The 27,821-nt window shown below is 40.6% G+C and overlaps 1 protein-coding gene, 1 non-coding gene and 1 pseudogene across 5 annotated transcripts in view; 1 reads left to right on the forward strand and 2 right to left on the reverse strand.

The window, feature by feature from the left end:
* Positions 1-524: 524 nt before the first annotated feature.
* LOC123570160 (U6 spliceosomal RNA) lies at positions 525-631 on the reverse strand. The gene has a single exon (XR_006694152.2). It is a non-coding gene; the product is annotated as a U6 spliceosomal RNA (small nuclear RNA).
* Positions 632-3,588: 2,957 nt separating this feature from the next.
* Positions 3,589-6,378, reverse strand: LOC102115849 (chromobox protein homolog 3 pseudogene; annotated as a pseudogene).
* A 446-nt stretch (positions 6,379-6,824) lies between these two features.
* The window catches only part of SMCHD1 (structural maintenance of chromosomes flexible hinge domain containing 1), a 150,783-nt gene continuing 129,786 nt past the window's right edge, over positions 6,825-27,821 (forward strand). For all 4 annotated transcript variants that reach the window (XR_012427283.1, XM_005587086.5, XM_045377732.3 and 1 more), the window contains exons 1-5: positions 6,825-7,198; positions 16,455-16,530; positions 17,168-17,329; positions 24,040-24,122; positions 24,783-24,913. Coding sequence is in view for 3 of the 4 variants with exons in the window: in XM_005587086.5 (XP_005587143.2) it covers positions 7,013-7,198; positions 16,455-16,530; positions 17,168-17,329; positions 24,040-24,122; positions 24,783-24,913 (638 nt within the window). In the remaining variant the exon portion in view is untranslated. The remainder of the gene's footprint in view (positions 7,199-16,454; positions 16,531-17,167; positions 17,330-24,039; positions 24,123-24,782; positions 24,914-27,821) is intronic.

Consider the following 27,821-nt stretch of genomic DNA (forward strand, 5'->3'; position numbering starts at 1 on the left):
CAAATCACATTACAGAAAGTATTTTAACTGGCAAAACCTGAATTCATGTCACTAAAATTGTTCTTATCTCTCCAGAAATAATAAAAATAAATAAATTTGAGAAGATAGAGGTATTGAAAAAATCACTTTCATCCTGTAGAATTCCCCACAAATGGGCAAAATAAAAAATAACCCCCCAAAATCACTTTCCTTGCCCTTCTTTGTATTTATTTATTTATTTATTTAGAGACAGAGTCTCGCTCTGTCGCCAGGCTGGAATGCAGTGGCACGATCTCAGCTCACTGCAACCTGTGCCTCGCAGGTTCAAGCAATTCTCCCGAGTAGCTGGGACTACAGGAGCATGAACCATGCCCAGCTAATTTTTGTATTTTTAGTACAGACGGGGTTTCACCATGTTGCCCAGGATGCTCTTGATCTCTTGAACTCGTGATCTGCCCGTCTCGGCCTCCCAAAGTGCTGGTATTACAGGCGTAAGCCACTACGCCCGGCACTTGCCCTTTATTTTCTAGGTATGTTTATTTTTTTATAATACAGAATGTTTCAGGAATTTGTGTGTCATTCTAGTGCAGCGGCCATGCTAATCTTCTCTGTATCATTCCCATTTTAGTATATGTGCTGCCAAAGCAAGCACAATTTTCTAGGTATTTTTATTTGGGGGAAACTTAATCTCATCAGCAAATCCTAACAAGACTGCTTTTTATTTTCCTTCTTTTTGCCAGCTACCATATATCTGCAATACTTTTTCAAACTCGTCTCATTTCAACATACAGATACAGCGCTATTCTCCCTATCGGGATTTTTGTAAGCCTACCTCTGTTGTGGGAGTGGATGACACAGGGGTTTGGCTGCATGACTAGCTTTGGCCAGTGGGACATTAGAAAATGTAGGCCAGGCACAGTGGCTCACACCTGTAATCCCAACACTTTGGGAGGCCGAGGCAGGCGGATCACCTGAGGTCAGGAGTTCGAGACCTGCCTGGCCAACATGGTAAAACCCTGTCTCTACTAAAAACACAAAAATTAGCCAGGAATGGTGGCACACACCTGTAATCCCAGCTACTAGGGAGGCTGAGGCAGGAGAATCACTTGAACCCGGGAGGTGGAGGTTGCAGGGAGCGGAGATCACGCCATTGTACTCCAGCCTGGGGACAAGAGTGAGACTTCATATCAATCAAAAAAAAAAAAAAGAAAGAAAACGTGATGCAGACTGGGTGCAGTGGCTCACACCTGTAATCCCAGCATTTTGGGAGGCTGAAGTGGGTGGATCGGAGTTGGAGACCAGCCTGGCCAACGTGGTGAACTCTCATCTCTACTAAAAATTAGCCCGGCATGGTGGCGCACACCTATACTCTCAGCTACTAAGGAGGCTGAGGTGGAAGAATTGTTTGAACTCAGGAGACAGGGGCTGCAGTGAGCCGAGACTGCGCACTGCACTCCAGCCTGGGTGACACAGTGGGACTCTGTCTCAAAAAAAAAAAAAAAAAAAAAAAAAGAAAGAAAGAAAGAAAGAAAGAAAATGTAATGCAAGCAGAGCTTCCGTAAGCACTTGCACACCGGAGCCTTTTCTTTTGGAATGCTGTGACAACCAAGTAAGAAACCAAGCTATGCTATTAAAGATGCCTACTAGAGGAAGATTGAGGCGCTCTAACCAACAGCCTCAGCTGCCAGCCATGTGAGTGAGGCCATTGTGAGCCATCCAGCCTTGGTGAAGTTACCAGCTGACTGAAGCTGAAGTGATCTCAAGTGAGGCCAGCAGAAGATCTGTTCAGCTGAGCTTAGCCCAAATGGTCGATCACAAGCAAATAAATGATTCCTATTTAAGCCACTAAGTCATTTATTTTTAAAAATATAAAGCTACGTATTGATCACTATTCAGCAGTATCTACAAGAAAGTAAGCAATACACAGTCAGGCAACATTCTTATTACTATAGTGTTATTGTTTTTCCTGGCTTCTTCTGAACCAGTAACCTAAATAGTGAAATGATTGAGCCTACATGTAATCAATGGGTTGAGGTAAAGAAAAAGCATGCAAGTCAAGAGTTTACATTGCAATTGTTCACCCATGTATGCCACCAGGTCTTAAACATCTCTAACCATCTATTTAGTTTCATGAACAAAGACATTCCATGAATTATGACCTTTTGGCCAATATAGCATAAGATTTTCAACTGTTTGTAAAGAAATGGCTCTTCAGAAGGAGTCTTTAAATGCCCACTTAGCTAAGCCTTGCTTGACTAATTAAAACACACCAGTACGGGACTGAGAGTGGTGGTTTATGTCTGCAATGCCAGCACTTTGGGAAGCTGAGGTGGGAGGGTCGCTCAAGGCCGACAGTTCAAGAGCAGCTTGGAAAAGAAAGCAAGACCCTATCTCTAGAAAGAAATTTTAAAATTAGCTGGGTGTGGTGGCACGTGCCTGTAGTCCTAGCTACTTGGGAGGCTGAGGCGGAAGGATTGCTTGAACCCAGGAGTTCAAGGTTGCAGTTAGCTATAACTGTACCATAGCACACCAGTCTTGGCAACATTACAAGACCGTCTAAAAAAAAAAAAAAAAAAGCCACATCAGTATCTGTCTGGTTTCCTCATCTGAGTAGGGAGGTTGTTGGTGATAAAATTTCTCCTTTTAGAAGGTTTTGCAAATAAACTGTTGCTTTTATATGACTATAGCTGTAGACATTATAGACTCTGACTTGGCTTCCTTTTTTTGAGAAGGAGTTTTGCTCTTATTGCCCAGCCTGGAGTGCAATGGTGCGATCTCAGTTCACCGCAACCTCTGCCTCCCGGGTTCAAGTAGTTCTCCTGCCTCAGCCTCCCAAGTAGCTAAGATTACAGGCATGCACCACCATGCCCGGCTAATTTAGTATTTTTAGGGGAGATGGGGTTTCTCCATGTTGGTCAGGCTGGTCTTGAACTCCCGACCTCAGGTGATCAGCCTGCCTGGCCTCCCAAAGTGCTGGGATTACAGGCATGAGCCACCACACCCGGCTCTGATTTGGCTTCTTTAAATTGTACAATTTAAATTGTTTAAATTGCATTTAACTTGGCCAATTAATTACAAATTATTCAATTTGAAACATTGTGGCTTTAGGAAAAATTTTAACTTAAGGTGATCTATTCCTTGGGCTGCTTAGAATGATGGCATTCCAGAAGAAAACTTGAATTTACCCATGATTGTGAAATGCCATTTCTTAGGTCATGTAAAAAGCAAAACCACAACTATGTATGTATGTATTTACATATACACAAACAAACAAAAATTCAGAATAGCTTTAGGCATTATAGGTTAAACACAAGTTATGATTGAGTAACGATTATGGAAAATGTTCCCAACATTTAGAAAAGCTGTTCTCCAATGCAGAGGAAATAATATACCATGGAATCAAATATTCTTTTCTGGTAAACAAAGCAGCTACAGAAAGCTTTTTTCTACATGTTCAAAAGTAACAAGTGCTATTGATGAAAAACCCCCAACAAATCCCCAAAACAAACCCCAAAAACTCTCTCGATTCTACTTCAAAACAAGATTTTGAAGTAGAAAATAGATTTCATTAGAAAACAGCTGGTTGGGCACGGTGGCTCGTATCTGTAGTCCCAGCACTTTTGGGAAGCCAAGGCAGGAGGATCACTTGAGCCCAGAGTTTGAGACTAACCTGGGCAACATAGTGAGACTCTATCTCTATTTTTTAAAAAAATAGAATATTTCACACTAATAAGAAAATCAAGACCTAGGTTTTACACACGCACACACACACTATATGGCAGTATACTGCAGTGCAACAATTTTTGAGTTTCATCTTCTGGACAGGAATGCCAAGTTAGTCTCTCTTCATAAAAATAATTTGCAATTTGAGGACACTTCGTGTTTGCCTCTTTGCCAGCACCGCGTTGGCCTCATCGGAATCTTTCCATTCCGTTAGAAACATTAATTCTTCACTGCAGTCTGTGGCACCAATTTTTGCTTAGGATCAAGAGTCTCCTGGTTTTTCAGTAGCATCCCTTTCACCTGCTGTCATCAGATTCACTATCGGATAAAGATTTTCTTTTTGTACTATCTTTTCCTTTACCAGTTTTTTTGAGGATTAAGAAATAGTTCAATTAGGAAAATCTAAGTTTTCTGCAGGTTCTCAATTATTGTCAGCAAGTGTAAATCCATTCCGTTTCAGGGAATATTCTACCTTCCCATTCACCACACTTTGGTGTAGTACTTTTTCCACCATAAAATCCTCAGGCTCTGCTCCATCAGCTTTTTTATACCTTTTCCATTAAGTCTTTTGTCCCTTTTTTTTTTTTTTTTTTGCAATGTACTGTGGCCCTCAGTATCCTTAGGTTCCGCCTGCCTGGATTCTATCAACTGAGGATAGAACATATTTTAAAATCACAATAAAACAACAAAAAATCCAAATGAAAAACAATACAGTATAACAACCCATTTACATAGCATTTATATTGTATTAGGTATTATAAGTAATCTAGACATGATTTAAAGTATGCAGGAGAATGTCTGTAGGTTGTATGCAAATATTTCACCATTTTATATGAGGGACTTGAGCAGCCTTGGATTTTCCTATCCATGGGGGTCCTGGTCTAGAAACCAATTTCACAAGGATACCAAAGGACGACTGTAGTTTTACTGGAGGCCATTTTTAATTGCAGACATGAAGGGCCATTGTTCACCACCTCTGAGCTGCACCTGGTCTGGGTCTGTGCTGCCTGACTGACGCTTGAGCTAAATCCAAGGAGGAAGGGAATGGGGAACTTGTTCAGGGACCACTAAATTTGGGGGAAGTTTGTTATGTAGCAATAAATGATACAAGGCCACTTAAATATTTTACTCTGTAGAAAGATAGCTAATTAAAATAAAAATTAAGAGTCAATTGAAGAGAACTAATTAAGGAACTGGGTCATTTCAAACGCTTTTATTTACTTGTGATGAAAATTAAATAAATAACAAACTCATCATCTTTCTTTGATAAAAAAATTGTTTGATATTCTGAGAACAAAAGTGATGCCATACTGCCATTAATAAACTGATTCAGACTCGATCTCTCAACAAGATAAGACATCAATGTTACCACTAAGAGCTGCCCATAATACTGCAGTACACTTCTCTGGCACCATTAAAAAAAAAATCTCTTAGAGATGATCCTGAAATCTCTTCTAAAGACATGAAAGAGGTGTGCTTGTATAATTTGGTATTACAGAGAAATGAGAAATTGCCCTGATGACGAACCTCCAGCTCTAATCTCAATTTGCTGAAGTAGAGAGGCAATTCATCTTACCCATTAACTAAGAATTAGAAAAACAATCTGTGTTTTTCTTTGAGTCATTTAACTCAAACACCGCTATATAAAGGAATAGAAAGAGACATTCGCATGAATTTGAAAGGTAAATAAAACATCAGACTTCAAAGAAATCCCATTAGAATCAGGGATTACTTTTTTGTTTTCTGTTCCTCCACCTCCACCTTAAGGAACATACACATCATTTGGCCACAATTTATGTCTTTCCAATTTTATCTTCCACCATCTACCGCTCAGTTTTCCCCACTTCTAGCCAAACGATTTATGTTCCCCAAACACGCCTTCACAATTTCGTTCCAATTGGTGTCTACCTCTAGCACATGTGTAGTCAATTATACATACATACGCCACGACCTTGAAACGTCTTGACATCAACAAGCAAATCTAGGTTTCTAACATAACACTTTTACCTGTAAGTCTGTCCATACAAGGTTTTAGCAAACCTAGTAAAACAGAAAACGCACTATTATCCAGGCTTATAGTCTGAGATTTGAAAAACCCAGAAACCTTTGGGTTTCTGAATTTACATATCACTCTCAAGTACACAATAGTCACGACTTCTAAGAATTGGAGAGTAAACCTAGTCTTCTAACAATGGCATTTTATTTGTTGAGTTAGGGCACTACCTGCCCATGATAAGGATAGTTAAAGAAACGTTGCCCAGTAATGACGATTAAAGGCTTTTATTGAAAACGCATTAGGCCTTATGAATTTTGCGAAGATCTAATTTAACCCCGGTAACTGTGGCGTGGATTCTTTCACAATTTACAGGTACGTGGGAGACCGCGAAGCGCAGGTAGCGAGAAAACTAGGGCACTGGAGTCACCCCCGCACCCCGAATGCCGTCGGCGCTCCAGAGACCCCAGAGGGTGCGGGCGGGGACGCTGTGACGTCACAGAGTGCCCTTCTGACGTTCTCACGGACCAGCTTCGCGGTGCTCGCTTCGGGGGACTCTGCACCCGGCGAGTACCGCGGGCCTGAAGCTTCCCGCCACCGCGTCCACGCGACCCAGCAGCAGAGGGCTTAGCCAGCCGGCGCGGCGCCGCGAGCTCGACACCTATAAGCTCAGTCAGGATCATGGCGAGGCGGGAAGCCAGCGGGGCCCTTTCCGCCGAAAGAACACAGCTCTTCGGGAGATTCCCCCGCTGCCCCCGAGCCCTGCTCTCCAGGCTCGGCTTCTGAGGACAACCCGCAGGGCGCAGGCGCCCGCGAAGGACTCAGCCTCCCTCCAACTCCGCGAGGACCGAGGAGGCGGGCCCCGGGCGCGCGCGCGGAGAAGCCCCGCCCCTGCCCGCGCGGCCTGCTGGATTCGCTCCGCCCCCTCGCTGCCGCCCGCCACCCGCCACCCCTCTTCCTCCTGCGCCACAGTCCCGGCGGCGGCTCTGGTCGCAGGTCGCGCCGGGAGGCTCGCGTAGGCGGCGATAGGCGCTGGGCCCGGGCCCGGTGAGGAGCGCGCCGCGCGTCCCCTTCTCCTCAGGAGTAGCGGGGCGCGGAAGTGACGTGGTGCACGGGCAGGAGCGCGTTTGAATCGGTTCCCCGGTGATCCTCGCGCCTGCCGCTGCTCGGCCGCCGCCGCTGAGGAGGAGCTGCAGCGCGCCGGGCCGAGGCCTCGAGCCGCCCTGGGAGCTGGAGCTGAGGCGCCGCGCGGAGCGCGCACCTCAGCCCTGAGCCTGGCGGCGGCCGGCATCGCTGTCTTTTCTCCTTCTCCCCAATATGGCAGCGGCGGACGGCGGCGGGCCCGGCGGGGCCTCTGTGGGGACTAAGGAGGATGGCGGAGGCGTCGGCCACAGGACGGTGTACTTGTTTGACCGGCGCGAAAAGGAGTCCGAGCTCGGGGACCGGTCTCTGCAGGTTGGGGAGCGCTCGGACTACGCGGGATTTCGCGCCTCTGTGTGTCAGGTACGCGGAGGGGCGAGGAAGGGATGTGCGTGTAGACTTGGGGGTGGGAGCGTGACGAGAAACTCAACTTGCTCACCGAGGGCAATAAACCTGTCACCCGGTCCTGGTCCTGCGGCCTTGGCTTCTCCCTCCCAGGTGCCCGCCATGTCCGTGACCTGGTGGCCGGACGCGTCGGGCGGGCCCTGGCCCGGGCCTCGGAGTGCAGAGCCGGCTCCTCCGTGGCCTTCCCTCTGCCTCCGCTCCTTCCACGGGAGGCCTTGCGCCCCGGGTTGAGACCTCAGCGTGTGCGGGCCCTGGGCGCGCTTAGCCCGATCGCGGCCCTGCAGTTTAGGGAAAGCCGTTGGTGTCTGTTTTTACTTTGTAACTTTTTTAAAACGAGAGAAGGGAGTTAACACCCAGGGGCTCTGCTGTGAGTGTTGCGACGGTGAGAAGTTGTGAAATTCCTGGAGTCGATCTCCCCCGAGTTCGTTAGATGATGCGGGGTGTCCCCGGGTTGCCCTGTCAAGGTTGCAGGTCCTTCTGGGGCGGGGCCGGGTGGAGGGGAGTCCTTCCGCACGGAGACACTTGTCCAGGTCAGCTCTGCAGGTAGAGCTGGCCTTCTGATGTGCTGAGCCCTAAGCCTTGGGAATTCCTAAACCGAGTCAGAGGTTGGTGTGGGTGACTGCGGGACACCAGAGAACGTATCTACCCCGTGTATTGGTTTGCTTTAAAAATCAACGTGTAGGGAGATCTGCTTTAAACTGTGATGTACTTTATAGATATGAGGTGGTGGCATCGCCTGAGCTTTGAAGAAGGAATATTGTCATGCTCTGAATTAACCACATGAGGTCCCTTTTTAAGCTGTTAAGAACACTTAGCTTCCAAGGAAAAAAAAGAACTTTGAAGCGGTGTTTTGTCTTGAGGCTGATGAGTTTAGAAATGTTCTAGACCATATAACTGTATGGTTGCTGAAATAATTGAAATTATGATCCGTAGAATGCAAACGATTTGGGACGTAAGGCCTTTCTTTTGTTCACAGCTGTAGTCCCAGCGTCTAGAACTGTGCCTGCCACATTGTAAATGCCCAGATTAGAATGGATAAATGAATGAAGACAAAAACCTATCCACTCAAGTTAATTCTGTGCCTGAATGTAGTAGATTCCCTTTGTGTTTGAAAGGTGAATGAATGCTCTTTTTTGTTGAATGTTTTGTATTCAGAACCATTCTACAAAAGGGAAACTTTTTACGTTTATTATGTTTATTGTAAAAATATCAGTAAAGAAAATATGGAAGGGGGGGAGAAAGTAAATATTTTACTCGCTGTAAAACTGCTGTATGACTACTCTTAGCACCTGAGAGTACTCTTCTCAGCCTTCCTCCTCCTTCACACTCCATTTTTTAAATTACTAAAATCTGTGTTTTATATTCTTTAATTTTTTCACTTAATAGTGTCAGAAGTGTCTTTTAATGTAGGTCTTCAAGTCAAAATTTGAAATAGTCCATTTGCTACCACTATTTACGTAACCAAATCTCTCCTTTCTGTTGAAGTTTACATTACTTTTAATTTTTTTTATTTTAACTAATTCATTTTAGCTATAATGAATATTTTCCCAGGCTCAGATATGCCCGGGCTCAGGTGATCCTCCCACCTCAGTCTCCCAAGTAGCCACCACGCCCAGCTATTTTTTTTTTTTTTCGTATTTTTCGTACATACGGGGTTTTTGCTGTGTTGCCCAGGCTCGTCTCGACCTCATGGGCTCAAGAGGTCCACCTGCCTCCCGAAGTGCTGGGATTACTGGCGTGAGCCGAAGTGCTGGGATTACTGGTGTGAGCCCCTGCACCCGGCGGAAAAACGTCTTTTAATACATAGCCTTTTTTTTTTTTTTTTTTTTGAGACGGAGTCTCGCTCTGTCTCCCAGGCTGGAGTGCAGTGGCCGGATCTCAGCTCACTGCAAGCTCCGCCTCCCAGGTCCACGCCATTCTCCTGCCTCAGCCTCCCGAGTAGCTGGCACTACAGGCGCCCGCCACCTCACCCGGCTAGTTTTTTTTGTATTTTTTAGTAGAGACGGTTTCACCGTGTTAGCCAGGATGGTCTCGATCTCCTGACCTCATGATCCGCCCGTCTCGGCCTCCCAAAGTGCTGGGATTACAGGCTTGAGCCACCGCGCCCGGCCAATACATAGCCTTTTATGTCTTTATTATTGGCTTGCTTAGTTTGAAATCTTAGAACTGGATCAAAGATGAGACATATCTTTAAAGCTCTTGTTTCGTATTTTAAAATTGCTTTTTGAAAATGTTTTGCTACTTTACCCTTCCTCTAGAAATGCACTATTTCCCTCTTTTTTCTTGTAAGATGTCTCGGTAACTCTTAGATAAATAGAGGAAGTATAAGTGGCCTATTATTACAGAAGTATAAACACAGTCTTGGAGAGGGTGACTCATTACTCAGATAGTAAAACTCAAGTTAGTATTCAAACCCAGAACCTCTGTTCGTTCTGTTATACTCCTCAAATGGCATTCTTTTTTGTAGGGAACAGATGTATTTATTCCTTCCTTCAATATTTCAACTGGAAAACCAAGGAAAATATTTCTTTTAACTAATTATTTTCCTCCTTCCTCCCACTTTATCCTGCTAGAAAACATTTTAAATTTAGTTAAAAATGAGAGGAACCAACTAGTAAGAAAAAAGAAGGCTGGGAAGGCTAACTTTTTTGTTGTTAGACTTCTTTTAAGCATTATTAGATTACGCCTCTGATCCCATAACTTTGTCTCCATTACGTACTCGAAGAATTGAATTAAGTAATTGAATTAATAATCTGAGATTACATGGTCAACAAGCAGTGAAACTGGGTTTGGAATTTAGGTCAGTTTGATTCCAAAGCGCATATATATATATATATATTTCTTTTCTTTTCTTCTTTTTCACTACTCCACACTCTTTATTAGAATCATCACTTTTGTCCCTAGGGGAAGAGACAAAATAATATACTAAAGTTTTTGTTAAAATGTAAATTAAACCAATAAATGTTTGTAGTGTCAGGCACTATTATGGATGATCCTAAACTTATTTATTTATTTATGTTTTTTTGAGACAGAGTCTCGCTCTCACCCGTGCTGGAGTGCGGTGGCGCCATCTTGGCTCACTGCAACCTCTGTCTCCCAGGTTCAAGTGATTCTCCTGCCTCGGCCTCCTGAGTAGCTGGGATTATAGGTGCCTGCCACCCCGCCTGGCTAATTTTTATACTTTTAGTAGAGATGGGGTTTTGCCACGTTGGCCAAGCTGATCTTGAACTCCTGACCTCAGGTGATCCACCTGCCTTGGCCTCCCAAAGTCCTGGGATTACAGGTGTGAGCCACCACGCCGGGCTCTAAATTGTTATTTGAATAAAGTTCACCTCATGGAAAAGGAGAGAGAAGAAATGGAAAGGACAAATCTGCAAGAAGCCCTTAGACCTCTGATAAGCAGCTGTTGACTCACTTGAGCCCTTATGGCCTTGCAGAATCAACGATTAGAAGATGACTCATTTGGTTAGTCCTTAAATATGCACAGATATTAAGCCCCATGTGTGCATATCCCCCCACCACCCATTTGAAGAAGTTGTCTACTTTTTCCTTTGTGTGGCTCCAGTGTTTTTTGTTTTGCGGCTATATTCTAGGTGCTTTGTATTTTAATGTAAGATTTACTCATCAATTTCTACAATAAACCTGATATTTTGGGGGAAAAAAAAGCAAAAAACAATTGTGTAGCAAGTGCCATAGTAGGGGAACGAAATATAATGGAGCCACATTAAAAGCTGGCTAGTTTGCAGAGTTTCAGAGCAATGCTAATTAAGGTATGTAGTTTCTGACTAATCCATGGATGAAAATTACCTGTTGTTCAGAGATAGTGAAAGAAAATAATTTTTAAAATAAAATTAACTGATCATTTTGGTAGGTAATCATTTTACACACTGCAAGTCAGTTGGTCCTTAAATATTTAAGAGATGTTGGGGCTGGCATGGTGGCTTACGCCTGTAATCCCAACACTTTGGGAGGCCGAGGCGGGCGGATCACCTGAGGTCAGGAATTAGAGATCAGCCTGGCCAACATGGTGAAACCCCGTCCCTACTAAAAATACAAAAACTAGCTGGATCTGGTGGCGGGTGCCTGTAATCCCAGCTACTCGAGAGGCTAAGGCAGGGAGAATCACTGGAACCCGGGAGTCGGAAGTTGCAGTGAGCCGAGAACACACCACTGCACTCTAGTCTGGGTGGCAGAGCGAGACTCTGTCTCAAAAAACAAACAATAATAAAATAAAATACTTAGAAAAATTGTGAATTCAAGAAATAATTTTTATAGATGAAGCAGGGAAAACAAATAGTTTGTGTGTCTTAAATAATAATAGATTTATATATTAAAAATCCATGTTTTGTTTTTTTTTTTTTTTGAGATGGAGTTTTGCTCTTGTCACCCAGGCTGGAGTGCAATGGTGCAATCTTGGCTTACTGTAACCTCCGCCTCCCAAGTTCAGGCGATTCTCCTGCTTCAGCCTCCCGAATAGCTGGGATTACAGGCACCAGCTGTCATGCCCAGCTAATTTTTGTGTTTTTAGTAGAGATGGGGTTTTACCATGTTGGCCAGGGTGGTCTGGAACTCCTGACCTCAGGTGATCCACCCACCTCGGCCTCCCAAAGTGCTGGGATTACAGGCATGAGCCACTGTGCCCCGTGAAAAATCCATGGATATTTAATATGGATGAAAAATCCATGGATATTTAATGTGGATTTTTGATGTGGATTAAAAACCATGGATTTTTATTATGGATTAATTTTAAAGTTTATTGCCGCACTATTTACAATAGTAAAGACTTGGAACCAACCCAAATGCCTATTGATGATCAACTGGATAGAGATAATGTAGCACATAGACACCATGGAATACTATGCAGCCATAAAAAGAAATGAGATCATGTCCTTTGCAGGAACATGGATGAAGCTGGAAGCCATCATTCTCAGCAAACCAACCCAGGAACAGCAAACCAAACACTGCGTGTTCTCTAAGTGGGAGTTGAACAATGAGAACACATGGACATAGGGAGGGGAACATCACACACCAGGACCTGTTGTAGAGTAGGAGGCAAGGGGAAGGAGAGCATTAGGACAAATACCTAACGCATGTGGGGCTTAAAACCTAGATAATGGGTTGATAGATGCGGCAAACCACCATGGCACATGTATATCTGTGTAACAAACCTGTATGTTCTGCACATATATCCAGGAACTTAAAAAAAAAAAAGATATTTTATGTGTCTTAATTGAATAATAATAGATTTATAGACTAAAAATCTGTGGGTTTTTATGGATTAAAAATCTGTGGGTTTTTAATGTGGATTAAAAATCAGAAGAAAATGAACTCTTTGGTCCAGTGCAGGAAAATACAGGCAAAACTGGATACAATTAGATGGTCAGGAATGATAACACAGTTGTCAATGTTTGAAGAAGAGAATAAGGTGCTAGCATTCCTATCTGTAGATAATTTGACAGCTGGGAAATAGGGGGAGTCTTCTATGTAGTTAGTGAAGGCTAAATGAACTATTATATGCAATTATCCTAGAAAAGTACTCAAACATTAAAAAATAAAAAAAAATCAGACTTATGTGGGATTATATGGAATAATTAGATAGAAATACTTTGTAGGTGAACATAGGTCTTAAAAAAATCATTTATTTGCACATAGTTTTTCAGTACCTATAAAAGCACATTTTGTTCTGCAGGATGCATAATTATATGATATAACAAGTGGGACATTGGCCAGGCCTGGTGGCTCACGACTCTAATCCCAGCACTTTGGGAGGCTGAGGCAGGCGGATCACCTGAGGTCAGGAGTTTGAGACCAGCCTGACCAACATGGTGAAACTCTGTCTCTACTAAAAATACAAAAATTAGCCAGGTGTGGTGGCGCACGCCTGTAGTCCCAGCTACTTGAGAGGCTGAGGCAGGAGAATGGTGTGAACCTGGGAGGCGGAGCTTGCAGTGAGCTGAGATCGTGCCATTGCACTCCAGTCTGGGCAACAGAGCGAGACTCCGTCTCAACAACAGTGACAACAACAACAAAAAACCCAAAAAACAAACAAACAAAAATTGGGACATCATAGAAATAAAAAAGTAGTAATGAATTAAAAAATACACCACTGTCATGGTTATATAAAACCTAATAAAAATCTGTAAGGTCAGATTTTGTCTCTGTTAAACAAATAGAATCTTCCCAGTCAGTTTATGTTTATGGCTTTATTTTTCTAGGTGGAATTGCATGGAATATGAGTATCTTTTAAGTTTACTAAAGTATGCCAAATTAATTACTTTCTTTACGTTTGACTTTTTTTCAGTCGTATCAGCAGTGCATTTCTCTGTACAGAGGCCTACACTTGATGGGCTCGGAATTTAACATTTTTGCCTACCTGATAAGAATAAGTGATATTAATTTCTCTGATAACTAGTGATGTTGATCTTTTTATGTTGTCTGGGTCTTTTTCTTTATGACTTGTGCTATTTGCATCTTTTGAGACAGGGTCTCACTCAGAAGTCACCTAAGCTGGAGTGCAGTAGTGTGTGATCACGGCTCACTGCAGCCTCGGCCTCCTAGGCTCAGGGGATCCTCCAACTTCAGCCTCTTTGAGTGGCTGTGACTACACGTGTGTACCACCATGCCGTTATTTATTTATTTTTTTTCCATTTTTACCACATTTTTTTCCATTTTTACCACATTGCCCAGACTGGTCTCCAACTCCTGAGCTCAAGCAATCCACCCACCTTGGCCTCCCAAAGTGCTGGGATTGCAGCTGTGAACCACTGTGCCTGGCTCACTGTTTGTACCTTTTCAGAAATCCCTTTATGTTCACTCAAAATTATTTCCTTATGTTTCCTTTTACAATTTTGGGCTAAAGTACAGCTGCTTTAATTCTCCTGGAATTTATTTTGTGTAAGTTAAGGTGCGGATTTTATCTGTTTCCATGTTGAGACAACTAGTTGTCTTAATATCATTCATTGGATAATTTATTCTTTCCCCACCAATTTGTAATGTCACCTCTCCTGTTTGCTAGGCTCTCCATGCATATATATGTGGACCTGTTTTAGGGCCCTCTATTCTTTTCCACTGGTCTATTCCAGGATATTTTAAAGTAGAAATTTTCTTATGAAAAGCTTCGGACACATACAAAGAGAGAATCATGTTATGAACCCTAGTGTACTCATCCAGATTCAAGTTAACAGGAATTTACCACACTAGCATTTTTGTCTTTTGTAATGTATTTAAGGCATATTCTAAGTCTTAGGTCATTTCACCCCATATACTTCAGCATGGATATGTATTATCAAACCATTAAAATTAAGCATTTTTAATATTATCTAATGTCCCTGTCCATATTGAGTTCTCTGAATGTTTAAAAGTATCTTTTTATAGTTGGTTTAAATCAGGATCTGCCGTAGTTCTCACGTTAAACTGTTTTTTTTGTGTTTCCTAATTATTTTCAATTTAAAGCATTTGAGCAAATTCCTCTTCCCCCAGGCTCTTTAGTTTTCCTGCAGTTGACCTCTTGAAGAAATCAACTACGTCTTTAATATTCCACATTATGGATTTGTTTGTGCTGTTTTTCTATGTTACTTAATTTGTTTTATCTCCGTATATATTCTGTAAACTAGAAGTTAGCTTTAAAGGCTTGATTTGATTTAGGTTCAACTTCTTTGGGGTCAGGAGGCAAATACTACTTTGTAGGTAGTACTGATACTTCATATGGCATTACATTGGGAGGCACATGATGCGTGGGTGTTTCACCCAGTCATAGCAATGCTAACATTAAAATCTTGGGATTCACGTGATTTCAGCAGGATGCCTTCATAAGGAGGTTTTGATCTGATTTGCCACTCCTCCTGTATTTATTAGCTGGAATTCTTTAAAGAACAACATTGCATCATCAGCTAGAGCTATTTTCGTTACCCTGAAATGCTTTTGATACAAGAAAAGCAGTGTAAATAATTTGTTCTTTCCCTTTAATTTGTCAGTGTTCAGAGTAAGAAGTTGGTGCCCTAGCTCATTCCAGTGGTGAACAATAATGGTTTTTATTAATATCATTTTTGAGGATTTGAGTATCACTAGTTTAGATTTTTTAGTTGTTTTCAATAAGAATGTTAATCTTTAGTCCATTACTACCTGAACCAGAAGCCTTTTCTCTTAACTGTATATTGCTGTATTGTTTCATTTTAGACAGAGCATGTATCTTTTAATTTTAATGTAAATGAAAATGTTAACCGCTTTTCTAATTCTCATTTTTTGATTAATGAGATTTTACAGTTCATGTGTTCATGTCTTTTCACTTTTTCTCTTTGTTGATCCTTGTCTTGATTTATGAAGGCTTTTTGTCTATTAAGGATACCAACCTTTTGTTTCTTGTTGCAATTTCCCTCTAATTTTTTTTTTTTTTTTTTTTTTTGAGACAGAGTCTCGTTCTGTTGCTCAGGCTGGAATGCAGTGGTGTGATCTTGGCTCACTGCAACCTCCACCTCCCTGGTTCAAGCAATTCTCCTGCCTCAGCCTCCTGAGTAGCTGAGATTACAGGTGTGTGCCACCACACCGGCTAATTTTTGTATTTTTAGTAGAGACGGGGTTTCACCATGTTGGCTGGGCTGGTCTCGAACTCCTGACCTTGCGATCTGACGGCCTTGGCCTCCCAAAGTGCTGGGATTACAGGCGTGAGCTACTGCGCCCGGCTAGTTTCCCTCTAATTTATAATTTGCTTAAATTTTTAAAATTATTCTTTTGAATGGACTTGTATGTCTTACAAAGCATGGCTATCTTCCCTCCGTACTATAAAATGCTAACTTCTGTTTTCTTCTATTTTGTTTTTGCATACTTAAATATCTAGTCTATATGAACATGAGTTATGTTAAAACTTTGTTCCAAGTAAGTTGATAACTTGTACATTGGTATGAAATACTATGTCTTTTGTCTGGGTGGGTCCTGCTGATGATGTTAAAACTCTTTCAAAACGTTTTAGCTAATCACTAGTGTTCCTAGGTTGCTTATAGTAGCAGAAAATAATGACCTCGTTAAGTAATTTATATAGATTTATGCTCTATCAATTATGCAAAGGCAAAATTTAAATATACTGAATTTTATATTTCCTAGTTAAGTGTAGTAATTGTTACAAAATTACGTACTGTCAATGTTTTCGTATTTTTATAAATTTGAATAATACATTTATTTCCTTTGTGTAATAAGTGATTTTATTTCTTATTTTGGATAGACACTTGGCATTTCACCTGAAGAAAACTTTGTTATTACAACAACAAGTAGGAAAGAAATTACCTGTGATAATTTTGGTAGGTAAACTGTGTTACTAAGTTCATGCTTTTATATTTAATAAGGTCTAGTACGTGGTATAGCAATAACTATTTTATTAGATATGCATCTAAATCTGTTGATGATTTTTGTTAATTTGTTGGGATGAGGGAGGAAACTGGCTATATGTGCATAGTTTGCACAGAGGTTTTATTTTTCAAGCTTGATTATAGATAAATAGTTGATATCAGTTATGGCTACAGAAGATGATTCTGCCTAGCACAAATCTTCTGAAGCTAATTTTCCTAACCAACTTGGATTATTCCATTATCTTTTTTTTAACCTAATTAGTTTCCCAAGACCTGCTGGTTTTTCATGCCTGATTCCATCTGAATTTAACCATTCTCCATTCATGTTGACACCACTCTATTTTAGATCCTCGTCTGATTTCCTGTGATAGTTTAACCTATTAAAAATTGAGTGTTTCAAATGAATGGAAGTATTTGTGCTTGTTTCATTAATATCCTTAACATGACTTTGTTTACAGGTAGATGATTGGGGGTTTTTCTTTCCCATCATTAAAGATATTTCATAGATAGAGTTTGTATATTCACAATTATAAGTTAATTGAGTTTCTGATGCTGACCTAGCACTTACGATTTTCACTCTTGATTACAGATGAAACTGTTAAAGATGGAGTCACCTTGTACCTGCTACAGTCAGTGAATCAGTTACTACTGACAGCTACGAAAGAACGAATTGACTTCTTACCTCACTATGACACACTGGTTAAAAGTGGCATGTATGAATATTATGCCAGTGAAGGACAAAATCCTTTGCGTAAGTATCCCATTCATACTAATTTTGATAAACTATTACCTGCCTTTATCCGCTGATTACATGTCCCATTCCTTCACTTTTTATAAATCTTCTTATTATACTTTATTAGAAGACCACTCATTTTCTTTCTTACTCAGATTCATCACAGTATTATTATGTCTTCTACCTATGTCATCTTCAGTGAAAAAAAACTGTCCTTTAAAGCTAACCTACTAGTAGAACTTTTCTTTTCAACTCATAAGGGGTCTTGTACCTATATAGCTTTCCATCTCCTGTATACTCTCGTCTCCTGATTTCCTGGCCTGTCGTAGACCTTTCCCAATTAAGAAAATAGTTGTTTTACTTTGCAAATACATATAGCTAGATTGCGTAAGTAAGAAGTTTGTGTTCATATTTCCATGTCTTTATCATTTCTTTCTACCTTTACTACTTGCTAGTTTCTATCCTGTCCTTGGACCATTTGCTAGTGATCTTTACAAATCGATTGGTTTACTGAATCCTCTCTCTCTGGACTTGCCAAAGTGTCTGATACTATTTACATGTTCATTGTAAACTTTTGTATTAAAATTATTTTTTTCTCATTATATGTGTATTCTTGTTTGCAGGAAATTAGAAAACATAGATAAGCAAAAAGAACATAAGTAATATCACTATTACCCAGACATAACCACTGCTAACACTTTGGTGTTTATCGTTTCAGAACTTTTCATATTATTTGATTTTTAATGGTTTTATATGGTGCATACTTCTTTAACCTACATTTTGTTTAAAAATAAAGTGAACATCTTTTAATATATATGTCTCTCTGTGTATATTTTGATAATATTTAGGTAATATAATTTATTTGAGCAGTATTCTTTTTTTTTTTTTTGAGACAGAGTCTCTCTGTCACCCAAGCTGGAGTGCAGCGGTGTGATCTTGGCTCACTGCAACCTCTGCCTCCTGAGTTCAAGTGATTCTCCTGCCTCAGCCTCCCGAGTATCTGGGATTACAGGCATGCACCACCACACCTGGCTAATTTTTGTGTTTTTAGTAGAGACGGAGTTTCACCATGTTGACCAGGCTGGTCTCAAACTCCTGACCTAAGTGATCCTCCCGCCTCAGCCTCCCAAAGTGCTGGGATTACAGGTATAAGTCACCATGCCCAGTCTGAACAGTGTTCTTCTATTAGACATTTAGGTTGTTTTTAATTTTGTTATGGTTACAAATGACACTGAATGTTCTTCTGGCTAAATCTTTGTGTGCTTTCTTAACATAACACTACCGCTACTATCATTACTATCAGCTACAGTGCCAGGCGTTGTACCAAGTACTTATGAGCATTGTCTCATTTACTCCTTAATCCTGTGTGGTAGCTAATGTTAGAAAATAATTTAGGTAAAGATCCTGTTTTGCAGAATTAACTGGGACTAAGAGATTTTAGGTAACTTGCCCAAGGCCACACTACTAGGGAGTAGTGGAGCCAGCATTTAAACTTTAAGAGAGTGACTTCAGAGCTTGAGTATATAACTAGTACATTTATTACCTATCATGTTGTTCTTTTTGTACAGAAAAGCTCTTCTGCCATCTTAAAAACACTAAAGTCTTACTTCCTTCACTGGCTACTGCCTAAAATTTTTTGATTCTGTTTATGGCAAAACTCTTCCAGAGAGCTGACTGCATTCGCTATCAGCAGTACTTCTCTTCCTCCCATTCTTTCCTACTCTGACCAGACATTTTTACCTACCACTCTACTGTACCACTCTTTTATGGTTACCAACAACTAAATCCAGTGATCAATTTTTAATTTTCAGTTCTAATTTTTCTTTTTTTCTTTTTTGAAACGGAGTCTCGCTCTGTCGCCCAGGCTGGAGTGCAGTGGCCGGATCTCAGCTCACTGCAAGCTCCGCCTCCCGGGTTTACGCCATTCTCCTGCCTCAGCCTCTCGAGTAGCTGGGACTACAGGCACCCACCACCTCGCCCAGCTAGTTTTTTGTATTTTTTCAGTAGAGACGGGGTTTCACCGGGTTAGCCAGAATGGTCTTGATCTCCTGACCTCGTGATCCGCCCGTCTCGGCCTCCCAAAGTGCTGGGATTACAGGCTTGAGCCACCGTGCCCGGCCAGTTCTAATTTTTCTTGAAGTGTTAGAGATTGTTTTGGTACTTCTTCCTTTTTGATACACTTTTCTCGCTTGACTTTCAAGAGTCCATGTTTTTCTTGATTTTCTTCCTTTTTGCAGTGGCATGACCACAGCACACTGTAGCCTCAAACTCCTAAGCGTAAGCAATCCCCCTGCCTCAGTCTCCTGAATGACTAGGACTACAAGTGCATACCACCATGCCCAGCTAATTTAAAAAAAAAATTGTAGCTGAATGCAGTGGCTCATGCCTGTAATCCCAGCACTTTGAGAGGTCGAGGCGGGAAGATCACTTGAGACCGGGACTTTAGGACCAACCTGGGGTGCACAATGTGACCCTATCTTTACAAAAAAATACAGAAATTATTTGGACGTTTTGGTGCATGCGTTGCTTAGCTACTTGAGAGGCAGTGGCAGGAGGATTGCTTGAGTGACCCAAGGAATTCGAGCCTACAGTGAGCTATGACTGCACCCCTGTACTTCATTCTGGGCAACAGAGTGAGACTCTCTAAAAATTAAAAATAAAAATAAAATTTTCTTTGTAGAGATGGAGTCTTGCTATGTTGCCCAGGCTGGTCTTGAATTGCTGGCCTCAAATTATTGAGAGCCTTGGTCTCTCAAAGCCCTGGGATTATAAGCACCTTGATTTTCTTCTTACCTCACTGCCTGCCCTTTCTTCTCTCCCCACCTTCTTAATGTTGAAGTGCCTTAGGGCTTAGTCCTTGCCCTTTATGTTGTATCTTACTTCCTCACTTGGTCATCAGGTCCTATCTCATGGTTCTAAATAACATCATTATGGAAGTGACTGTCACAAGGAAGAGGTAAGAAATGGTAATTTTTAGTTAAATATTGAAAATGGTGCCAGGTTTATCTCTTGAATTCCAGTTTTATCCATCCAGCTGCCAATGTGGCATCTTCTCTAGGATGTCTAAAATGGGAACCCTCATCTGCTCACTGAATTTTATACCACACAGTTTCCCCCATCTGAATTGATTATTACTGTGTCCTTCCTGCGGCACAGGCCAAAAATCAAATTGGTACTTATATTTCTCAAACCTCTTATTTAATCTGACAGAAAATCCTTTGGGTCCTATTCTCAATGTTTTGTCTTAAAATGACCATTTCTCACCATTTCTATTGCTACCACCTGGTGTGGAGGCACCATCGTATCCACCCAGATTACACTAACTGGTAGTTTCTGGTACCGGTCTTTTCATCCCTGTCCATAAAGGTTTGAGAAATCAGATTGTGTCACTCTTCTGCTGAAAACACTCATGGCTCCCCATTTCACTAAGAGTAAAAGCCAAAGTCGTTACAGTTGCCTGCAGAACCTTACTAGCTCTGCTTTGTACTTCTCTGACTTTGTTTCTACTACCTTTCTTACTTTTTCACTCCCCTTCAGTGCCATCCATATTCTTAGCTTAGGGCCCTCTGCTTGAAATGCTCTTCCTCCAGTTAGCCTTTCTTCACTTCCTCCAAGTCTTGGTTATCTGCTGTCTTCTCAACAAAACTTACTGTATTTAATTGCAACTGTGTTCCCTCTGTGTCTTTACTGTTACTTGATTTCATTTCTCTGCTGTTTCTTTTTTCTCCATTGCACAAACCATCTTCTAACTTGCTGTAGAATTTATTTATTATGTTTATATTTTTTTTCCCATATTCCTCCATTAGAATGTTAAGTCCATAAAAACAGAACCTTCATCTGCTTTGTTCAGTTCCTAGAACAATGCCTGGCACATAGTAGGTGCTTAAATATTTTAAAATTGAGTGAATCTGGCCGGGCTCACGCCTGTAATCCCAGCACTTTGGAAGCCGCAGCGGGCAGATCACTTGAGGTCAGGAGTTTGAGACCATCCTGGCCAACATGGTGAAACCCCATCTCTACTAAAAATATGAAAATTGGCCAGGCGTGGAGGTGGGTGCCTGTAATCCCAGCTACTCGAGAGGCTGAGGCAGGAGAATCGCTTGAACCCGGGTGGTGGAGCTTATAGTGAGCTGAGATCATGCCACTGCCACTCCAGCCTGGGCACCAGAGGGAGACTGCATCTAAAAAAAAAAAAAAAATTGAGGAGTGCATCTTTAATTCTTTTTTTTTTTTTTTTGAGATGGCGTTTCGCTCGTTGCCCAGGCTGGAGTGCAATGTCTTGATCTCAGCTCACCACAACCTCCGCCTCCTGGGTTCAAGCGATTCTCCTGCCTCAGCCTCATGAGTTCCTGGGATTACAGGCATGCACCACCACGCCTGGCTAATTTTGTATTTTTAGTAGAGATGGAGTTTCTCTGGTCAGGCTGGTCTCGAACCCCCAACCTCAGGTGATCCTCCCGAAGTGCTGGGATTACAGGCGTGAACCACCGCACCTGGCCCATGAATCTTTAATTATTTTCCTGGGGATAAATTGCTAAATGTGTAATTATAGTGTCAACAGAAGTATTTATTAAACTCTTAATGTGGTTTATGTTTCAGATTGATCAGTTTTCATCATACCATCATGAAATGATATGAAAACCGTATCAGTTGAAACCCTATCAGTTGAAAACCATATCAGTTTTCATTCATACCATCATTATATGGATAAGCAGAAAACCCCAGTGTTTAAAATCTTGCCTTGATTTCTGTGACTTTACAGTACATTCCTGGGTCTTTCCCTACTTCTGTTTCCCTACTTCTGGTTCTTTTTGACTCTGGTGGACATTTCTTCAAGTCATGTTGATTTTTTTTTTTTGAGACGGAGTCTCACTCTGTCGCCCCAGCTGGAGTGCAGTGGTGTTATGTCGGGTCACTGCAAGCCCCGCCTTCCGGGTGCACGCCATTGTCCTGCCTTAGCCTCCCGAGTAGCTGGGACTGCAGGCGCCCGCCACCATGCCTGGCTAATTTTTTGTATTTTTTTAGTAGAGACAGGGTTTCACCATGTTAGCCAGGATGGTCTTGATCTTCTGACCTTGTGATCCGCCTGCCTCGGCCTTCCAAAGTGCTGGGATTACAGGTGTGAGCCACTGCGCCTGGCCTTGATCTTTTATTTTTATACTTTTAGTAAACTGATCCAAGCTTTAACTGTTGTACCTGTGTAATGAAGCAAAACTTTTATCTCTGGCTGTCTTCAGTCTCAATTAAGCACAATATCTGCTTCAGCTTTCTTTGGAACACCTCTGCTCATTGAGCTTAATATGGTGGTAGGGCATCAGATCTAAACTGAATTTTTCTTTCCTCCCTTCTAAATTTTCTCTTTATGGGAAATGTTACCATTTGTCTAGTCTTCTAGAGGCAGAGACTTAAATGCATCTTGAATTTCTTTTTCCCCTCTTCTTTTTCATCTAATCAGATTCTAAATTCTACTCAGTTCTTCCTTCCAAATTTCTCTTTAAGTTTCTTTTCCTGCCGTTTCCTACAGTGTCCCTTCTTCATTTTGTGGAGTTATTTCCTTAGCCAGACCCTTGTACATAATCTGATTTGTGGTAACTTCTTTGCAATTAGTTTATAAACATAGCTATCCTTGGAGTGTTTAGAAGTGCTTGCTGGAGTGCTACTTTGGTTTTTTTTTTTTTTTTTTTTTTTTTGAGATAGAGTCTCGCTCTGTTGCCCAGGCTGGAGTGCAGTGGTGCAATCTCGGCTCGCTGCAACCTCTACCTCCCAGGTTCAAGTGATTCTCCTGTCTCAGCCTCCCGAGTAGCTGGGATTATAGGCACCGGCTACCACGCCCAGCTATTTTTTTGTATTTTTAGTAGAGAAGGGGTTTTGCTGTGTTGGCCAGGCTGGTCTCAAACTCCTGACCTCAGGTGATCAGCCTGCCTTGGCCTCCCAGAGTGTTGAGATTACAGGCGTGAGCCACCACATCCAGTCTGAAGTGCTACTTTGGATTAATTACAGTTTTTGTTGGGTTAAGCTTCTGCAGAATTAAGATACGTAAATTTGATATGTTCCCTTTCTTTTTACTAAGGGGATAAAAGCAGGAAATAGTGTGAATAGTGACCTTGAAGAAAGGAGAATATTAGTTAGTGTTGAGCCAGTGATAAATTGAATGTCAGATTGGTGGTGTGGTAGTGAATCAATAGCAGTTCTGTGTCAGTTGAGCAAATGCATTCTGCCACTTGAAAAATGTGTTAGTCATAAGAATTCTATATGCAAATTAGCTTTTAAGAGACACTTATTTTGCACATGAGCAGTATAGGAAATTAAAAAAAAAGAGAGACACATATTATCTTTTATTTGCCCCGTATTTCCAAATGTGCTTACTTTGGACTTGTGCATGATGTAATTACATACCGCAGACTATTTGATTTTATGGTTATGGTCTTCTGTTTGTCTCTTAATGTCTGTATGTCTGTCTTTAGATTATAAACTCCTTGAAGCCAGGAATCATGGCTGGCTGACTCATGCTGTATAGTGCCATACAAGTACTGATTGATGACTGCTTTTTTGATGCTGGTGGTGATTGGTGATGATGCCTTTATTATGTATTATATCATTAGGATCAGGATAATACTTTAATTCTAGCTCTTTGGCTTTAAGGTACTTGACAGTTTCTTCTTCTTTGAACTTTTATATAAAGTATGTGGGAGGGAAAAGTTAAGCAATGTTTTCTTAATCTCTTGCAGCATTTGCTCTTGCGGAATTAATTGACAATTCATTGTCTGCTACTTCTCGTAACATTGGGGTTAGAAGAATACAGATCAAATTGGTAAGGAAATAATACTGTAAAGCAATTTAACTTTCTTTTTGTAAGAGTAATAAAAGTTTATTGGAGAAAAGTAGAAAATAAAGGTAAAACTAAAAGTATAAATAATTGTCAGATATCTCTTCATCCGTTGTTAAAATTTTTTCATGTTGTTTTCTATGCATGTATGTATACATACATGTATATGTACCTTTGCTTTTTTGTAATCTTCTACTTTCCCTTAACAGTACATTGTTAACATGTGCCGTATCATGAATGTTCTGCAATACAATTGCAGAACTGTTGTTGCAGTGGCTTATTGGCTGTAATGTAAATTCTGTAGTTTGTGTTCTATTGTTGAACATTTAGATTTTTTTCCTGTATTTTTGCCACTGGAAGGAATGCCGGAATGATGAACATTCTTGCACACCTTTGTACATGTCTCTGAATATTTCCTTAAGTTGAATTCTGAGAAATGGAATTTCTAGGCTAAAGGACATGAAGAATTCTGAGGCTTTTGATACATACTGCTGCTGAAGTGCCTTTCAGAAAATTGTATTAATTTGCACTTCCATCAGTAATGTATAAGTGAGCCCATTAAATCGTTTTTTTCATATTTAACTTTTCATGTTTTAAATATTGATTTGACTTTTCCTGTCATTTTGAACTTACTTTGTTTCATAGCTTTTTGATGAAACACAAGGAAAACCTGCTGTTGCAGTGATAGATAATGGAAGAGGAATGACCTCTAAACAGCTTAACAACTGGGCCGTGTATAGGTTGTCAAAATTCACAAGACAAGGTGACTTTGAAAGGTTAGAAAACCTTTTTTTTTGTGTGTGGGTAGCTATGTATTTTAATAAGGATAAAAAACTGGTATGCCTTTGGATGCATATGATACATTGGAGGTTTTACTGTTATCCACATATTTATTTAGGTTTTATATTATAGCATTTTTATGATTGATACTTAGAAATAGTTAGAACTATATAATATTGTGCCATTCCATTAAACAGCTCATTTTGCATTTCCTGAGGTATGTGGGAATTGATATGTTGGGTACCTTAGAACGAAATTCCCCTTTCCTAACTCTGTATAGCCTCTAAAGCAGTAGAATGGTTTTAAAATGGGTTTTAGAAATCACTTCATACCATTTGCAAAATACCTAAAACTGCATGTGGTTCTGTGGAGCTCACTGTTGCTCTACTTTCAGAGCTCTTTTTGCAAAACATTCAGGAGTGGAATCTAGTGGAGTTATATATCAGAATGTGCTTGTAGAAAATATCCTGAATGAGGATGTCACAGGGAAAACAACATATGCTAAAAACCATCAGTTGTAAAAAAGATTTAGATCCTTGGGATATTAGTGGAACTCTAGTAAGAAGAGCTTTGACCCACAAGTCTTTTGATATATTAAGCTATGTTGCTGTACTTCTAACAACATACTTGGGAAGAGTCTCTTGGCATTCTTATTAAATAGTTGTTGTGTGTTCATAACCTGCTTTGTTCCTTTCTTTGTCAAGAAAAGTCACCCACATTTAAGGATCAATCTCAATGTGTTAATATAGTTAGCGCATTGGTCTTCTTGCTTCTAAAATTTCAGCACCCTCAAAATTTTAATCAAATTAGTAAAGACTTAACAGTTCCATTGTAAGAGACAATGTAGTATGAAAAACAAAGACTCTTGTGTCGTTTGACCTGGTTTGGATTCTAGCCTTGCCACTTACTAATTGTGTGACATTGGTCAACTTCCTTTACTTCTCTGTGCCTCAGCTTACGTAGCCATAAAATGGGGATATTATTCCATGAGGTTTTGTGACAACTAAGTGAGTTAGTACATGTAAAATCCTTAGGACAGAGCCTGGCATATGATAAACAGTCAATAAATACAAACTATAGAAGCTGTCATGTTAGTTATTCTCATTCCTGACCTCAGACTTTTTTTTTTTTTTTTTTTTTTTTTTTTGGAGACAAAGTCAGGCTAAAGTGCAGTGATGCAATCTTGGCTCACTGCAACCTCTGCCTCCCAGGTTCAGATGATTCTTCTGCCTCAGCCTCCCAAGTAGCTGGGACTACAGGAACCCACCACCATGCCTGGCTATTTTTTGTATTTTTAGTAGAGACGGGGTTTCACCATGTTAACCAGTCTGGTCTGGAACTCCTGACCTCAGGTGATCTACCCCCCTCAGCCTCCCAAAGTGCTAGGATTACGGGCGTGAGCCACTGCACCTGGCCTAGACTTCTCTGCAGCCATTCTCTTTCACCATTTTCTTGAATATGTGGCATTTAAAGGATTTATAAAGAGCCAGAGAGAAGGCAAAGACCACTGTCTTTAATAGTGTGATGATAGGATTTAGCATATGACAGAAGTATTAGGTAGAAGGGAAGGTAGAACAGATGGTAGATTAGGCAAAATGGTCAGAAAAACGTCAGTTATATCAACTAGAAGAGTAGAAAGAAATGAAAATCTTAACTGAATTCATGGGACATTGACTCTGATTTTTCTGTAGTTCTTAGAACGACACAAACTTTTAAATTTAACCAAATATTAGGGAAATTGTAATTTCTGGCAAAAATTTTTTTGCTGCTGGTTTTAGTCTTAGCTTTATGGATTTGGTGTCAGTAAACAATCAATTGTTATAGCTGTTAGGTACTTATACTGTCTTTTAAGTCCAGTATCAGTTCCTTGACCCACTGTAATTTCTATCAACATCAGATACACCCCTTCAGCCTCTAGCTTCTGCTCAGTTGCTTTACTCCTTCCATTTGTTTTTTTCTGGATACAAAGATGGATGTGATAGAAGACTGGCTATAGAAGAAAGGCAAGAACAGGCTAAAAGTACTAAACAACTAACAGTCTTGACCTGTAGCTCATGTGGTATTGGAGAGAGAAACAGAAGTAAACACAAAAAATTACATGTGGAAGCATTTCAGTTATTATTACTATGAATAAAATGTAAGAGTAATGTTGAAGGAATGGATTGCTAGAAAAAAAAAGTAGGATAATAGAGCTGATGCACATCTCCTCTAGATAAGGTGGTTGGAGAAGAGGGCCTCTTTGAGATTATATTTGAGTTGAGGCTTGAATGATCAGAAGAAAGCAGCCAAATAAAGATCTGTAAGAAGTGTGTTTCAGGTAGAAGAAGCACCAGCAAAGCAAAGACTGAAATTGTGACAGTCTTGTTTTGTTTGAAGGACAGAAAGGAGGCTGTTGTGACTGTAGCATAGTAGATAGCGGGGAGAGTAGAGGGAGACGTGAGAATTTCAGTTTGGAAATATTCGTAACTCATTTACCTGGGTACTACTCCCTCCTCCCACCCTTTTTATTTTGAAACATTACAAGCCAGTAGACAAGATGAAAGAACTAGCACCCCTATATCCTTCACCTAGATTTATCAGTTGTTAATGTTTTGTCACATTTATGATCTGTCTACACACTTGCAGACACATACTTTGCTTTTCTGAATCATTTGAAAGTACACTACTGTCAGTTTGTGACATTTCACTCCCAAATACTGTAGCATGTGTATTTTGAGAACAAGCGGATTCTCATACATAACTACAAAATCATTACATCTAAGAAATTTATCATTAGTGCAAAAATATTTAACATAAGATTTTCATAAGTTTTTTTTTCTGTTGTCATGTCTGGTCTCCTTCATTCTATGATAGTTTCCCTAGCTTTTGTGTTTTTCATAATATTTTAATTTTTCTGTAGTGTTT

Source organism: Macaca fascicularis, chromosome 18 (genome assembly GCF_037993035.2).
Source record: "Macaca fascicularis isolate 582-1 chromosome 18, T2T-MFA8v1.1".
NCBI lineage: Eukaryota > Metazoa > Chordata > Mammalia > Primates > Cercopithecidae > Macaca > Macaca fascicularis.